The 18814-nt window shown below is 33.4% G+C and overlaps 1 protein-coding gene across 9 annotated transcripts in view; it reads left to right on the forward strand.

Annotated features, from left to right (window-relative positions):
• Hr3 (nuclear hormone receptor 3 ROR-beta) overlaps positions 1-18814 on the forward strand; it is a 99850-nt gene that overhangs the window by 69316 nt on the left and 11720 nt on the right. For 6 of the 9 annotated variants that reach the window (XR_014426842.1, XR_014426843.1, XM_083054386.1 and 3 more), the window contains 4 exons: positions 6436-6663; positions 12842-13007; positions 13384-13613; positions 17123-17545. Coding sequence is in view for 7 of the 9 variants with exons in the window: in XM_083054386.1 (XP_082910512.1) it covers positions 6436-6663; positions 12842-13007; positions 13384-13613; positions 17123-17545 (1047 nt within the window). In the remaining 2 variants the exon portion in view is untranslated. Of the gene's footprint in view, positions 1-1976; positions 2818-5414; positions 5786-6435; positions 6664-12841; positions 13008-13383; positions 13614-17122; positions 17546-18814 lie in introns of those variants that run through there. The other 3 variants (XM_083054358.1, XM_083054352.1, XM_083054396.1) reach the window with 3 other exon arrangements.

Below are 18814 nucleotides of genomic sequence, written 5' to 3' on the forward strand. Positions count from 1 at the left end.
AATTTAGCATAGACTATATATACCGTGATGTTGACAGTCTTTTTACATTTATGATACTAAAGATTTTAAAAATTTATATCAGAGATCTCGCTCGATGGTGATGAAGAATTTATGACACTAGAAAATTTGTATTAATAATAATCTATGGTATACAGAATTCATACACACAATACGAAAATGTATTGTGAATAGTTACGATATCAAAAATTTATATTGTATCAATGACAAAAACGATGAAAAACAGATTCAAATTGCTTTAGATTGATCTAATCTAATTGATTAATATATGATGCGTAAAAAATTGATGATACCAAACTATTTCTATATAAAATATTAGTGAGCGACAAACAGAAAATTCAATGATAGTCACTATCTTGCCCGTTTCCTAAACAATAAGGAATGTAAATAAACGAAGTACTCAGCCACTGGCGTGTATCTCGTTATCAAAAACTGACTTATTTACTTAATCTGCGGTATCGCGCAATCTTACATGTTGAATTCCACGGCAAGAAAGGCAGACCGACGACAACGACGACGAGAGTGACGACGCCTTGCAATCGCCGACTCGCTCGCATGCATATCGTCGTCGCGCGAATATTTATTTGCGAAATGTATTTATAGAGTATTACGCGGCGCAGGTTGGCAACCTCGTGTGCACGGTTATGCAATAAATGAGCGAAGGAGCGAAAGGGATACGGCGAGGGGGAGAGTGGAGGAAATCACTCAGAGTGAGCGGCGAGTGCGAGAAGGGAGAGGACAGGGAGGCGAGCGAGGACAATGGGGAACGATGAAGTAGGGGAGGGTGAACAGAGGGGTACGGGAGGGTGAGGGAACGAAGAGAGAAGGAAGGAGTAAAATGGCGTGGAAAGAACGGCGCACAGTGGGAAGATGAAAGAAAGTGGGGATAAAACCGGCGCGTGTTCAGCAAAGAACAGAGAGAGAGAGAGAGAAAAAGAGAGAAAGAGAGAGTCGGGTAATGAAGGAAAAATGAAAGGAAAAAGGGGAGGGGAGGTTGCATACAATGACAGTGCCGAATAAGGGATGGGATGACTCCGTAAGTGGAAAGAGACGAAGGACCAGATAATGATGTCAGAAGGAAAAGCGCGTATAATAAATAAGAGAAGAATTTCTATAGATAAAATCTATGAGATGTTACTGGTTACAGGAGCGCGAGAATACTCAGCTGATCGGGGATGAAATTAATTTAATATTTCTTTTAAAAAATGATATATTATAGGTATTATATATAAATTACTGATGAGGAACGTCACTCGTTAATGTGTAAACATGCTGATAATTGATAAGATGATTAGATGATTAGTTATTATTTGTACAGTAAACGATATTAAGTATAACAATTTTTTATTGGATTTGGACTCATCATCTTTTATATTTTGCTGGATTCCAAACGTTAAATATTTTGACAGATAAATAAAAAAATTAAATTCTTTCTTCATTTACAATTTCGTATCATCAAATCAAAATATAAGTGAAAAATCATGAATAATTTTATCATTACGAAAAAAATTGTGATTTAAAATATCTTAAAAGAAAAAAATACAATCTCTTTATATTCTCATCCCTTGTTTTCGCCAGCAAACTCCGCGTTCTCCAAAAACAAGAACCGCGACTTCTACCCCCACCACGAAATCCCCCAAAATTACACGAGCCGCGCTTCCGATACGGGAAACACGATACGCGCATGCATTTAGGTAGCACGCCAGTGACCTTAACAAGGCGCGCTAATAAAGCAAACGCGTCGCACGAGTCGAGATCAGAAAGCGCGCGCTGCACGCTCGTAATGCGGCCGACGTGGCTTTCGGTCCTTTCCGACGCGGATCGGCCGTTGCCGACGATGTTCGGTAGTCTTCGAGGGGGCGGTGGGGGTCGTTTTGCTGTCAAAAGGGAGGGAGATGGTGTCAGATGGAAAGAGGGGTGGAGGGAGCAAAGGGTGAGGCACTCGGCCATCATCAGCGGAGGCGCGTAGTTCAGTGACCCTCAGCATCGTCGCGCGAAGAAGGGGGGCGCGGGGAGTTCTGACATATTGTGAGATGCCAGCCCGCTAACGCCGGTCTCCAAAAAACATCTCTCTCCCTCTCGCTCTTTCCTTCCTTTCGTTCACACACGTTCTGTCTCCGTCTTTCCTACTGACATTTTCTCTTTCTCTCTTCCACTCGCGAGGTGCGGGCGTACACGCACTCTCTTTTTCTCTCTCACTCGTTCCTTCCTCGTCCGACACGTTATTGCCGCCGCGGCTCGTCAAAACCCCCGAAATATTCATACCGTCAGTCGTGAACTTTCCGCAAGTTTTTCCGGCCGTGTGCGCGAGCGTGAGCGAGAGGAGGTCGGTGTTCTCTTGGCAAGAAAGAAATATACAAGTGAGAAGGAGAGAAAAAGAGAGAGGACGCGGTCACGCCGCGTGTACGCTTCTTCTCCGGTCATACACACTCCGGGTGTCTCCCGAAATTCTCCATCTACTGAAGAAATCTGCGATCGCATCCTCCTCGTCGTTTCCTTCTTCAAACACACGGGCATCAAACGGAAATACGTCGCGTTCCTCCCGTCCAAGTGGAGAACTTCTCGTCTTATAGACGAGAATCGATTCGCGAAAGTCTTGCCCACTGTCCTTTTCCACTGTGCTCCAACTTGGAGCACTGTTCTCCATCCGCTCTCATCACATAAAAATCGCGAGTGGTGCGTGGATAGCAGTGCGTACGCGTTTAATGTGAAACGTATGCGACGCAGACGCGGAGTGTAATCGAATTGCTCGACTAGAGCAGGGTCTCCAGGTGAAAAATATCGTGGGGAAGAGTACGTGTATGTACATGCGTGAGCCCACACTTTTCCATTACGCTTGCGCGCGTTGCGAATTGCGCACTATTCGCGACTTGGACCGCACTTTGGACGAAAGAGCTGCTGCTTTCATCTCTAGAGGGACAGGAAAATTCGAAGGAAAATCGTATTTCACTTTGCGATGGGAAATTTATGTCCAATATTATTGACGAACTCTATGCATACTGTGGCACGTGAAATTGTTTCTATTTCTTATGGCGCCTATCAATGTGGAGTAATATGTAGAAATCTTGTGGGAATTATTGTGAGAATTTTATTTTCGAACTTTTACTGTAAATCAACAATTGTGCATAATAGTTGAAACATAACAATCTTAAAACATTTTTCGAAAGTTATCTTCTATGGTTTTGTTCGAGATATTAATTAACAAATATAATCATACAATTCTATTTTCTAAAACTTTTTTTAGTACCGTAAAATTATATTGTTTTTGCAGAGAAGTTACATATAATTTGTAGGAAACATTTCTTTATTATAAACATACTTGACAGTACTGCATCTCTTAAATTCGATTGAATAAAGTTTAATAAAAAAAGAAATAATCCAGCTGTGGCCCGGAAAAGTAAAATAAAGTTTATAGATTAACAATAGACAATAGCAGCAATATATACAATTTACGTGTGATTAAGATTGATATATTTTAAGATGTAATTGCGAGACATTGCATTAAATGGTGATAGGAACAATCTGTGTATTTAACCAGATAAAAAAGAATCATGTAACGTGCTATAGTGAGCACTGCGTAAATACATATTATATTGTCGTGACAAACACATTGTGATCTAGAAAAAGAAACAGAAGTAAAGTGAGCAGTAAGAAAAACATAAGATAAATCGAACAGAAAATTACATCGCTAAAGATTCTTGTATAAAATTACAAATTAAAAAAAGGCTTCTCTCGTAGCGTTAAATATTTTTATCATTGATGAAAGAAAGATGACCGAGGCAAATTAAAAAAAAAAGTAAATAAAAACAAGGTGTTAAAACGCAAGATAATTTGAAAGAGAAATATCAAAACTCCCCTCGCAGATAATAAAAATTAAATATTACATTATGACGAATATATAAAATCAATCAAATATATATGCTCTATTTTATTAAACACAGATATTAAATTTGATATTCATCGTGTAACGTTATATCCATTATTCATAAAGCTAGAGATCATGTGTCATCTTTGTGTGTTTGCCATTTAAATATCTAAAAATCGATTATATCGATAGACTCGCAACGATATACGACGGCGGTCGTTTCGATTTCGGGAGTTCCGGGTATAGCGCTTTCCGCCACGCTGTTGTGCCGCTGCACGCTGAGCTCTCCGCATGACGCACGTCGAAGATGCGAGCGTGCCGGGTGACTGTACTCTGGGTTCATCGTTCTCGGCATCGGTTATGTAATGTTCGGCCGCGTATGTATGGTGCAAGCGCCTCAACGCTCTGCTCGTGGCGCTAGAGTTGCCGGACGAGAGAGGCGTGATATATCCAAACGGCGGCCGCGGCCGCACGCACCGAATCCACGCTTCCGCGCACGCACACACGTGCGAATCTCATCTTCCACGTCTCTCTCGGTCCGCCTGTTTTTGCTTCACGAAACTGCTTTTGCATCTTTCTTGATTTTTTTTTCTTGCGCTTACCACCGAAGTTTCTCATCTCATACAATTTCTTCACTCCTCGGGAATCGGCAATTTAATTTCTCGGGAAGTTGAAAAAATAATTGTGTTGTAGCGCGTTACGAATGGAAAATTTGCTTTCACATTCCTTGGTTTTGATGCGTGAATATAATACGCGCTTTTTTATTAGAAATATGTGGAGAGTGAGAATTTAATTAAAGACTATGCAAGAGGAATTAAAATTTCTCAATATCTAATTAAAGATTATATTTTCTTTTCGATTTATCGATCAAGTCCAGGAAAAGATTTAATCTGTGGTTCAAACTTCAATCTATGAATTCGACATACACACTAAAGAGATGTAGTTCAAACCAGTGTCTACTAGAAATCAAATTAAATTGCGATAGCACAGTATCTGTCTGGATATTATTATCTTCCTCATTGTTGATAAGCCTACGAAGAATTTGAATCACTCTAGCAGATAACGAAAACGATAGATTTTGTAACTCGCAAATTATCTTGCTTATATGTATATAGAGAGAGAGAGAAACGTTATTTTTCACAAAATAAAACTTAAAGAAAATGATTTTTTTATCTTATAAATATACATATATTATATATTCTTTTTTTCAGTTTTATATATACATATATAAAACATATATTGTATTATATACATATATATTTTATATATATGCGAAGCTTTTATTATATACAATACTTTTATTTGGGATTTTATCAGATTATTTGTCTTCTAACATAAGAGTGTAACATTTTCACACTTTGTAATAAGTAAAACAAATGACCTAGATTAATTTAGCGAGATAAACATACAATTAAATATAAAAATATTAAATATTAATGAATTTAATTCTCTCTTATTATTTTATATTAATTCCAATTTTTAAAGCACTTCATGAAAAGCATTAATCAAAAAGCAACTTAACAAATTTCAGCAATGGTTACACGACTTTTTAGAACACCATACAAAACACAAATGTGAAATTTAATGATGTGACTTTACGATAAAGACTAATTAAAGAAACTAATTGGGAACGCGTCCATTGCAATCCGTCAATTGCAATATCACGCGTACGGATCTTGAGGATCGAGCCACTATTGTTCCCACGATCAATCGTAAATGAAATCAACAAGAAAGATCCGTAAATGGAAGGAAGTCTGTCAGGATTTGGCGGGCCTACGTGGGGTGCGGACAGTACGAGTCCTCAATCGACGGAAAGATCGAGAGAGAGATCCGCGCAGCCTCCCGCCAGCGCTGGCAGCGCGATTCTCATCGATCGTAGATTACCGGCCAATTCGATACGAGGTAGAATTATTAAAGAAAAATGGCATTCTAAATGGGATTCTAAATGGGAGAAAAAACGCAATCGTATTGTTGATTCAAACTTATCTATAATTTCGATGCAATGATTCTCATAATATCGCATGCAAAAATCCACTAACGTATATGATATAAAATATACCTTATTGTGATATGAAGTACATTAAATTTATTGAATTTTGCATCGATTTTAATTTCAGAACTGCACATATAATTTAAAATATTTTCATATTACTCAAGAATTTTTGTATTATCTTATAGTTGAGAGAAAAAAGATGCTTTATTATAGATCTTTAAAAAAAAGATTTATATGTATTTCGCGATATATGGAGTAAAAGAATTTTTTTTAAGTTTTATATTAATTGGACGAAGCAAATGTGAGATGTACTGAAATAAAGAAGACAGAGAAAGAGAGGAAGACAGGAGGGGGGAAGATTATATGCAAATGTAATTCATTGGTTGGACATGACTAAATACACACATGTACATACACACGAGTTTTGAAGCTCTCTTGATGTAAAAATACTCAAAATAAACATGAAAGATTGCGACGGGCTGTAAAACGAAAGTTTTCACAAGACGTCTTGTCGCAGAGAATCTCATAATTAAGGTTTTCGTTCCTTTTATGATTGCAGCCCAGATCGAGATAATCCCGTGCAAGGTGTGCGGGGACAAGAGCAGCGGCGTGCATTACGGCGTGATCACCTGCGAGGGCTGCAAGGGCTTCTTCAGGCGGTCGCAGTCGTCGGTCGTCAACTATCAATGTCCGCGAAACAAGAATTGTGTGGTCGACCGTGTAAACAGAAACCGGTGCCAGTACTGTCGGTTGCAAAAGTGCCTACGCCTCGGCATGTCAAGAGATGGTGAGTGCTCTCGACTGTTTCTTTCGTCACCTTTTTTTAAAAAGGCAAATAGTCTTGTCATTCTGCGTAAATTTTGAATTGGAAGATTTAAAGACTTATCACGTTTCACACACAACTTTCTTGTTTTTGCATAATTGCTTCACATTTAGCATTACACCATTCTAATGAATTACGAAGACTTTATAAAATATATAAAAATTATTTCTACGTTATAAAATATTATAATACATTCTAAATATGGCAAGACTGTTTTTTTTTTTTTTTTTTTTTTTTTTTCATTTATAAAAATTAATGAGTACATAGAAGATCAATGAACCCATCAGAAGATCCTTATCATACTATAAACCTTAGAATAATTTGAAGTTATACCCATGTATGTATATCTCGGACGCGCGATATCTTATACGATTCTCATATACAATCGGTATATGAAACAACAAATTTACGCGATATACAAGTTCTACGGACTCGCGTGAAACATAGCTCAACGTCACACAAGCTCTTTAAAAAGCTTCTTTGTTCGAAGGGCTATCGCTCGTGGACGCGATATTGCGACATATGCGCGAACAACACCGATGCCTGATATTTACTCGACAGGCAGATAATAACGCAATATAAGCGAGTGATGTGACGAGAAAAATGCACAATCCGCAAAATGTATATCATATTTGACGCAGTTCTTTTTGTGTCTTATTTAAAACTTGATTATATATTTTTACTTATATTTAAATCTACCTAGAAACAATATATAGGTATATGTATTAAACTCAACTCGGCTTTTGAAAATTATACAAATCATCAAATCTAATTAGCTTAGAATTAAAGAAGAAAGTATTGTGATCTTTAAATGTTTAATGAATTACGTAATGAGTGAAGAAGAAACTGATTGATTCTTAGTTAGTAACGATTTGTTGCGTAATGAAGCATCAACAAACGGTGCGATCCATTCGCGTGAAAAATCGGAGAAGCGTCAGCGGATGACGAAGACAGTTAGATACACGCGGATTGTAACGAGAGGCTACGCGTGCCAAACCGAGGTGCACGACCCCTTATCAGGGATTCGTCTTTCCTCCCCGCGGCGAGTCATCGCTGTACCTTATCGGAGCGAGCCACGAACTGTCTTCGGCGCGTTAAACCGCCGCGTTTGTGTATACGCTGTCCGAAGCCTATTCTCGAAGCCGCTTGTGATATTAATAGACAAGGCCGTCAAGACGAATCGAGAGACGGAAGATCCCTTGTGGGTGGACGGATAAAGCCTATCGGAACAAAACATGGTCGGAAACATAGTGGTGAGGTAGCAATTCTAAGTCCGAGTAACAAAGTCTCACACTGATTTTTATAATTTTTTAAAAATTTATTGTCGCTATTAAGGGCGACCCAGATATCTCACAGTAATTATATGTAATACTTTGTTATGCCGAAAGATGAATGTTAATATAAGCTGCTACACAAATGGAACTATATTTCGAATAACATCTGTAAATTTGGTACTTTCTTAGGATAATTTTATGATCTTGGTAAGAAAAGAATTTAATATCAGTAACATTTAGCATATTTTCCACGAAGTTAACGTCCCATTTATATCAAATTATAGTTGAAGATTGTCACTCTTTACAAATTGAATAAGAATCTAAAACAGATTGTAGCAAATAAAGTTAAAACTCTCGCGTTATATGAATGATTTATTTTGTGAAATGAGAGTTACGTATAACGTTATTACTTATTGTTAGCTATATTATTTTCAAAATAAATATATACTGTTCCAATTATGCTGGAATATGACACTGTCTCAATTAAATTTCTTTTCTCGAAAAATAAATGATTTACAATTAAATGAATTCCTGATATTAAAGATCTACCTTTTATAAAAATAGATACTAATTTTATATAAAGATCTGAAAACTGAAAATGACACAAATACAATAGCAAGGAATAAATTTATTTTAAGCATCGCATTAAAAATTTTGAAAATAAGTCTAAAACTTCATTAAAAAATTATCTTAAATATTATATATATATATGTATATAAATTTATATAGCTATAAAATAATAAATACTAGATATAACTTTCTCAATAATTTTTGTGATAATCGATCTAGTTGATTAACAAAGTCATAACGCGTGAATGTTATTTGTAGCATTGTAATGGCATATCGAAATCGTTTATTCAAAATATATCAGATACATACGCGGCCATACATCGAAAAGACGATGAACCAGGTTCTTATCAACATGCACCAAGTATAGCAATATGCCGTCAACATATAGTGCGATTATCGCAGATACATACAGCATATCAGAAAAATGTATATCAAAAAGGGAAATTTATTTTGCGATGTGTAATATCTAGGCGACGAAAATGTGAAATTATTTTAACTATACGTCGCGTATATATCGTCAAAAAAATAATAAGTTTGAAAGCAAACTTTAAAATTTTAATTAAAAATAAATTAAATTTTTTGCTGCTTATATTATATTAATATGGGTTGTATCTTTTTAACACGAAACACTAAATGCACTCGTCAACTTTAATGCAATGTAATTGCATTGCGATTTTTTATAGAAAATAAAACACTGACATTTTCGATTCAAACTTTTGACCCGAGGAAATTTTGATTACATATATTTTTCAGAATCTTGTTATATTTGTAATTTTTTTTTTATGCATCGTGAAGCAAAACACCAGCACCATCGATTGAGCAAATTTGTTCCGTTCTTCGATCTCATGTCGCCAAGCTTCTCTATACTGTTCGATAAATAAACCCGATCTGGCTTGCAGAGGTGCGGCATAAATTTTATATGCGCGAGCTATTTTTGTAGCTTCGTGATTATTACTTCCGTGAATCTAAATCGAGCATCAAACGATCAGAAATCTTTGAAATATCGTAAATTATATTCAATATAGTTGATATAAAACTGTTAACAAAAAAAATTGATTACAAATTAAACAAACAAAATAAAATGATAAATTTTAGATGATTGTTATTTATTTCAAAATTTAATCAAGACTGAAAATTATTTTAAATAAATCTTGATATTGAAATCAAAATGCATTCGGTTAGAAGATAATGTCTTAAATGTCTGTAAATAGGTTTGCTGATATAATTTGCATATTGTAGAAATTTAGTTTATTTAAATTATACATTTTTTTAATTTCTTTTTTGCATTTTTTATTATTTAATTCTATAATATATATTTTTCACATATAATTACAATATTTTTCATATACCTACTATTACATTAACTTTATTCATATCTTCTATTTATTGTTATTATAATAATTAATTTTATGCAATATTGAATAAATAATATGATAAGTCTTGCCATCTTTACATGGGTCAGGCGATATTTAGCCGCGATATTCGGACGTGACCGCAGTTTCCTGCTTTTTGGTCAATTATCAAGGCTTTTTTATCTAGCTACGGATAAATTATATTGTTGACGGTTGACGATGGTCGATGCGCGATTCGCATTCGTTGAAAGTCCAGTTGAAATTATTCCCCACGCAAAGACAAAATGAATAATTAATCGAAAATTGAACGACTCTATAATCAAAACTCGCACGCGTTGTTTATATCATATTAATTATAATGACAAAATGTTATGCTCGATTTTTAACGAATTGCCTATTATATAATTGCCAAATTATTAATAATTAATTAAACTTTATAGTATTTCTCGCAAAGAAATCTACGTACATCTGTTGAATATAGATAAAAATATTGTTGCGATAATAACATAATACTTGAAATAAAACAAAATTTGGCTAAATCTCTATACTACAGAGATTTCTCGTCTTTCATTAAAATTAAAATATTTAAGATTTATCGAAATAATCTATTGGCATATATTAATAATTGAAATTTCATATATAGCACACATTCCAGATATTGACTTTATTAAAAATATAATTAAATCATTGTTACATAGATTATGATTTTTATAATTTTATAATTTTATATAATAAACTTAAAATTCTATAATAATAAACCTATTTTAAATAATACATATTTTAAATAAATATTTGAAAGCAATTATGACAAATTGCACATATCTCAAACTAATGATAATTAATTAATTAATTAATTAATTAAATGGTATTGCATTTATTTGATATATTTTTTATTGCTTTTATAATTATTTGTGATATTGAAGCATCTAAAATCAAATTTATTTAAATTGTACCAATTTCGATTCTTGTTTATCATAGAGACAAACAGATAGAAAGAGAAAAAAGGAAAGAGAGAGAAACGCCTTGTGAAGAATTCAGACTTTAAACTTCTCTTTTGATATATAAGAGCTCGGATTGAAAGGATTAAACTAGGATTCAGTATTGAAGTCCGTCTCGCCCGTACATTTCAGATTCAGTATCGCTTTATTTACCCTCCGGCGCGATAAAGCAGCAAACACATACATCGTTCCTACTGGACACGCGCACGTACACAGAATACCAGAAAGTGCATCGTAAGCTACCGGTCGGTGTGCATACTCTTCCTGTTGCCATCTCTGTCTCTCTCTCCTTGCTTCTCTCTTCGTCTCGTTTTCTCGTTCACACTTTATCCGCGTTCGGTCGATCACCCTCCGCTTCGTCCCTCTCCTCGCCATGCCTCTGCATGATAGCTGTTCGGTTAGTCACTGACGTCGCTATCCCCCTTATCACCCTCTCGGCTCCCGCCCGTCATTCGAACCCTCAACCACCCTCGTGATACGCACGCGCGTGATTGTATGCGATACATTGAGAATGCATTGATATCGGAGACAGTAGCCGAAATAATTTTTTTTTTTTTTATCATATTAAAAGACAAAAATAATGTAAGTTGACACTTTTTGATTGAGAAATATAATACTAATAGTTTCAACACGAGATACTTAATACATTCTTATCAAATCAATTTATTTTGCTTTTTTTAGCGCTGTTTTTCTTCTACTAATTTTTTATATTTAGTATTTAATCTTTCATTAGTGTCAAATATAAAAATTGATACGTATACTTAATTTCCTTAAAATTAATTAAAGAAAAAGACTTTGCCATCTACAAAAGCTTGTTTGGCTTAACTCATAATAAACTCCTAATTATCAATTGCTTCTAAAAAAAACCTGTGCTCCAGAACTTTTATCAAGAAAAAATAAATTTCAAGATGGCAAAAAAATATTAATATGCAAAATATATATGTGCGTAAAGTTACGAACATTCCAAATAGTGTGTTATGCTTTCGAAACAGCACGCATGTTTGCCCGAACAGTTCGCATGTGTGACGTCATTGGGTGGGTGCGTCGCGACCAGACGATGATAGCGTCGCTGAAGAAGACGAGGAGGATGCGGCGAGGCTCTTCCGCGTTCCTCGCCGAGCCTCTTCTTCGCGACGAGGAAGGGACCAACCATCCAACCGGTCTGTCGACAAACAGTGAAAGAAAGATCGCGTGCGACTTGATCTCGATCCATCCACAAAACAGCCGTTAGATTTTATCGCCTCGTGACAAACCGTCGCACTGATTGTTCTTCTATTTGTTCTCTGTGTTCTGATTGTTCGTACATGGTGAAAATAAGTTTGTAAAAATGAAGAAGACAGGATAGGGAGGATAGGATGGAAAATAGTGAAAGAGATCAAATCGAAAACGGAGCGTTTGACACTATATTCGATTATGCATTCTTTATCTTATCTAGGAATTGTGCAGAATTACAATGAAAATTTTACATCGTCTGTATAATTTAGTATAATAAGCGTAAGATAGAATAAGGGGATCGATATCTACAAGATTGTGGTAAAAAATGTATGCGTACTATGAGTACATTTTAAAATATTGAATTGTATTTTAATTTTTGCAGAATTCTCTTACAATAAAATTTATATTAAAAATCTATATTTTGCTATATTCAATTTTAATTAACTAATATAAGAATCATAATGGAGAAACGTCAAAAGACCGTTCCATTGTGATTAATGATTTTTGATCAAAGAATTTTAAATTATTATTCAATGTACGACAACATTAAGATATGAATCTTTAAGAGTGCTTTATGAAGAAATTTTTTTTTTCAATATATTATAATCTATAAACGTATAACTTTAAATTATTTTATTAATTTATCACAAATAAGGAATTGTTGTTAATATTTATTGAACTTTTTCTTAATAATGCGATATAATTTTAATGAAACTCTTTGTTTTGTTCGCAGCCGTTAAATTTGGGCGCATGTCGAAAAAACAACGGGAAAAGGTCGAAGATGAAGTTAGATTCCACAGGGCACAAATGAGGGCGGCCTCGGAGACGGCGCCGGACAGCAGTGTGTTCGAGCACCAGACACCAAGCAGTTCGGATCAACACCATCCCTATAATGGCGGGTAAGTACGATTAAAATTTCATAATAAAATAATAGAATGTCAAAAAAATTACGTCAGATTATTTTAAAATTTAATTAAATTTTTATTCATGCATGTATAATTTATAAAATTATATATATATATATATAAATGTGTATATAAAATTATTATATATTTATAAAATTATATCTCTAAATATTTATAAAATTTATAAAAATCTATAATTTATGAAAGAACGACAATAGTTTGAGGTTGTTAGCTGTCATTGTTGCGACATAAATTTAAATATGAATGCTAACGAACGACATCAAAATGATGTTGCTCTCTTCTTTCTTGTAACTTGCGTCACGGGAAAGAGGACGGATTTACACGTGGACCCGTCATTTGTCTGCGACAGGTACACCTACGGCGGTAGCGAATACACGTCGTCAGGTCCCGGTACCGGCAGTTACACGAATTACAATCACCAGGCGATGACGAATTACGAGCTTAGCGCTGATTACGTCGACAGCACGACGACCTACGATCCCAGGCCGACGCAGACACAGGTCGCGGATACCGTCGCGCCCGACACACCCTCAGCCGTCACAGCGACAGGAGGGGTGCTTCCCAGCGTAGTCACTACCGGTAAGTAATGTTTCATTTACGATTTCCAACATAGACGTGGACCAATTCAATCGTTCATTAATTTTGACACGTATCATTGAATGAAACGATAAAAGATAATACTGTAATATTTTTCCAATTATATTACACACACACACATGCATATAGGGGCGTATAATGAAATATAATTCGTAGAAACTAAAAATCTTATAATAAAATAAAAATTAATTCTATTCTCATTATCGAAAAAATTTGTGGATGGTTTAAAAAATAAATCAGGTTTCCCAGAATTATCATAACTTTTCTTAGCTATAAATAGCTACAAATGAAAAGAGAGAGATGTGATTGTTTTAATATTAATAAGTTATTGAAGTACTGAACACTGGAGATTAAAAGATTTTTCGGAAATTAAATTTTAGATAATAAAGAATAATAAAGATAGCTTGTTCTTTAGCGGATTTAAAACTAAACTTTACTTTAAGAGAATCTTAAATGGGCGCTTAAGTTACAAAGATATTTAATGAGAAAAGTTTTCAAGTTATAAAAAAACAAATTGTCCAATCAAATTTCCATAAAGAAAAATTTATTCCAAATTGTACAAAGATTTCTTGAAGAAATGAGCAACGATAGTTCTGGAGCTTTGCATAATTCAATTTTTTCTGCAAATAAATACAGTAGTACTTCTCTTCATAATAAAAATATATATATATATTACATGTGTTTATAAATTTCTAACACATAAAATTTTATTAAAAAGTTTTATGATAAAAAATTAAGAGTATCTCCATTTTACTTTAGTATAAAAATACAAATACAAAAGAGAAACATATATATGATTAGAAGTCTTTCTGATTTATAAAGAACTAACTTTTTGCATTTTAATTACTATCATCTCGGAAATATATAAAACTGCTATTTTATTTAAGACAATAGAAATTGCAATAAGATAAAACTGAAAAAAATAGTAAAATATAATTTGACAAGTTTTCAATTTACATTTCTCTTTTATATAAATGTTTTACATCATTGTAGATTTTTTCGATACGTTATGCAAAAATTGAATTCGGTACGATCGTATTAGTGTTTTTTTATTTAAAAGATTATTTTAATAAGTAAACGCATTAAATTGGATCTTGTAATGTAGACGCGACTGTTAAGTATTCTCGCTTCGTAACCGACACGCTAAATGCATTCCGGAGCACTGTCATTAACTCGCAGTTAATTGCGTTCACGCCTTTAATGTGACCAAAGCTCCTATCATGCTATCAGTCCTTATCATCGATAATTATTTCTCACCGCAAATATTCTTCGTGTTCTATTATACGACAAAAAATAAAATTAATTTTTGCGCAGCATCAATATAAATATTTCCTTCGGTACTTTCATATTACTTCTTTCTTTAAATTTTATTTCATAATTAACTATGAGAAATATAAAACTAACAATAATTTAGAAACACATTTACTAACATTATTAACTCTTACTTTGTAAATATTTTTATATGAATACGAATAAGTTAGTATTATATTATCGCAGAATTTTTAAGAAATTTCTACGTAATAATAATATTTTCTAATTTATTTGTATTTATATCTGCAATATTAATTATAAATTTTTAGCTTACAAATATTATATATACTATAAATACAATTCAATTAGTTAGCGTTATTGCAGCATACCAGTTTTTTATAAATTTGCGTTTGAAACTCGTAAAAAATTTTAGATGTAGCTTTAATTAATGTCATAGAGTTAAATTATTTGTATAAATAATTTTATTAAATAATTATATTAAACAACTCATTTTTTATATTTCGTTATTTATTGAAGATATTTAATCTGGCTTTTTTTATTATATATAATTTATCAATGTACTATGACAATGCAAAATACTTGTATACTGGGAATCTAGTTTTCAACCACACAATCGATTGTGTTCCCTTTCGAGTTAACTTAGATTTAATCAACAAAGCTTGTGTTAGTTGAGATCAACTAAATCTGAATTTGATTCAATATACAGACGAAACTTTGTACAACAACGAAATAGATAAGCGATCTACCATGCAATCGGCTGATACAATGACAATATTTACTATTGTCGAATATTTTTATCAGACCGAAAAATTAAAATATAAAGATTTTACATTATATTATAATTTTAAAGAAATAAAAACTTTTTTTTTCATTTAACAAATAGTTAAAAATTATCAAATTTCGTAAAAGTTTATAGAAAAACTATAAATTTCCAAAGCTAAAAAAAGTTATAACAACAATTTAAAAAATTGATATTACTAAAAAATTTGTTAGCTATAATATTTGTTGTTCTATAATATTTGTTAATTTTATGCAATTTAGTAGTATAAAGAATATTTAAATTATAGATAATGAAAAGATGTAGAGAGAGAGTACATAGATTTCATATTTACAATCACCGTTCGATCGTTTCATCATTTGTTGTCAATCGGTTTCTCGTTCATTTTCTTTTTTTGTTAACTCTTACTTGTTACAAACATTCTTATACCTAAATCGCTACAATTTATATGGGTACAATTCTATGTCTTGTAATAATACAGTATACAATATCTTCATATATTTTATGACGTAGATTAAAATCCGTTATTACGGTAAATACTGGATGCAAAATTTTCCCAACTTGAATATTATGCAATATAGTAGAAATTAAACTTTAACAGAGTTGTGTCGCATTGAATAGAACACATTCAGATCTGCTAAAAGACATTATCACAACATTTAAATGTAATTGATAATGTTACGTTTTATGCAGATTTGCCGATGCTATAGTATTTTTTTAAATTTATTTCTTTATTTATTAAAAGACACGTTCTAAGCTTCAATCGAAATTTTATGTGAAGCTTTACAGATGCTTCGACAATAATTTAAACTCACAATCAGTTCAATTATATAGAGATGAACCTTACTGTAGAACGCCCCAGAAAATTATTAATTATGAATTATTACTATACTTAACAGAATTTTAGTTATATTTTTAACTTTACAATTATACATTTTATTGTTAGTTATATATATATATATTTTATACATGAACAGTTTTACTTAAACAGTTATTACTTAAATAGCAAGCTCTATTTAATATTGACAACTTCGGAGCTTAATAATTACGTAATATTTTTAAACAAAACATTTCTCAAAAAAAGTTTATCACGTGTTTTTCCTTTACAAATATTACTCTCCTCTTTTATTGAAACGTCCCATATAGAGCCTATCTTTAGAATTCTGGGAATTTAAAGAAATATTAATGAGACTATCTACACTCTATATTTTAATAAAAAAGGCAAAAAGGAAGAGACACTATATTTCCCTAAACTATATATAATATATACCTTAATAAACTTTAATAAAAGGGAAGTAAAACACGTGTCCGGTTTGCCCAGGCGTAAGATAGGCCCTGCATAGGACTCATTCACAGGGCTGAAATATTTAGACCTATTCGGCCCAAACCCCTCTTGAGACCAATACAAGCCCTCGTGAACTTTGACTTTTCGGCGCATCAGGGAAGTCTCTGTCCGCCTCGACGACCGGGAACGGCGCCGGGGGTGGCGGTACCGGCAGTGGCGGTGGCGGTGGCGGTGGCGGAGGCGGCGGCGGCGGCGGCGGCAGTAGTGGTGGTGGTGGTAACGGTGGTGGCGGTACTGGTAGCGGTAGTAATAGTGGTAACGGCGGTGGTGGCGGTTCCGCCGCGGCCACCGGTGGGGCTGCCGGGGGTGGAAGCGGTGGTGGCGGCAGCGGCTCCCTAAGCGGCGGCGGAATCGTCGCCGTAAAGCAGGAGACCACCGTCGAGCTCGCCGGCCTGGGCCATGGCTCGTACACGATGGTCGACTCGACGACCTTCCTAAGCAACCAGCAGCAAAGGGTCAGCAACCCATCTGAGGATGACGAAGTGCCGAGTCTGCCCAGTATGTCCTATGCGATGAGATGTGAGGTTGCGTTTGTGTCCCTTTGCATGGGCATGCGGTTATCCCCCTCGTTAGCCACTTGCTTGTCGATCCCTTGCAGAAAAGTTCTCGAGGACTGACGAAATTGGGAGAAGATTATGATGAGATTCTATTTTTTTACAAGTTTTTTTTATTGAAGAATTTTGTATTTTATATATAATATATCTTAAAATATTTCTTTTTTTTATTATTATTAATAATAACATGCGAATGAAGACTGCTTATAGGACAGACATATATTTATTAAATAATAAGCAATGTATGAGAATAAACTCGTTAAACTGTTAAAATCATATTATTAATTTAGATAACATAATAAGATAATATCTGTCTTTTTGATAAAATTTTAGAAATTTTAGATTTCTCTTTGCATCTCTTTCTCTCTCTATACATATATACAGACATACACACACAAAATGAAAAGATCATTTATTTTGAAATATATTTATATTGAGCATATAGCATATATACCCTAACATCTTAAAATTCAATAATTTTTAGAGATAATGGTAAGATAAATTAATTACATTATAATAGAATCTTGAGTAAGGGTGATTTGCCAACGAAATTCATTAATCAACATGCAAACTAGTCTAGCCTCATGAAAAATTCATAAAGAATTGTTGAAAAATGGAAATTGCTTGCTCTTTTATGTTACAAGTTGCGGCTATCTATGTCTACCTGCCAACATGATAAAATTATTATAAACGTTTCTGTATATTGTGTGTTTAAATTACATTTATATGTTAAAAATGTTAGTCCTCTGAAGCTTTATCTCGAAACTTGAATTTTCACATTACACAATATGTTATTAAACGTTCATACATATATATTATTTGTATTATATTAATTTAAAATATTTTATGTCTGTCCAAACGCTTTGAATGTTTTATGCGTGTTTTTTTTTTTTTTTACAGTTACTCTCGGAGAAATTATAAAAAATAGCATTTATAAAATTTTTTTATTCTCTTTGAGCATGTTGTGCATACATATCTATACATATATCTTGCGTAATATCTATTTCTGATTATATGAATAATAATTGAATTTAATAATTTAATAATTTTGAAATTTTTTCTTAAATAGTATTCTGTGCATTTTTCTCTATTTTGCATATCATGATGTACAAAATATAAATTTTATTTTATTTTCTTTGTACATTTATCTAAAACTACATTTCTTATTTAAAAGTATTCCTTGATGTCATTGTACATATGTATGTATGTGAATGTATAAATGTAAATGTAAAAA

This window comes from Prenolepis imparis, unplaced genomic scaffold, assembly GCF_030444845.1.
Source record: "Prenolepis imparis isolate NDT839.2.m4 unplaced genomic scaffold, iyPreImpa1.0 SCAF_1, whole genome shotgun sequence".
In the NCBI taxonomy this organism is placed as follows: Eukaryota; Metazoa; Arthropoda; class Insecta; order Hymenoptera; family Formicidae; genus Prenolepis; species Prenolepis imparis.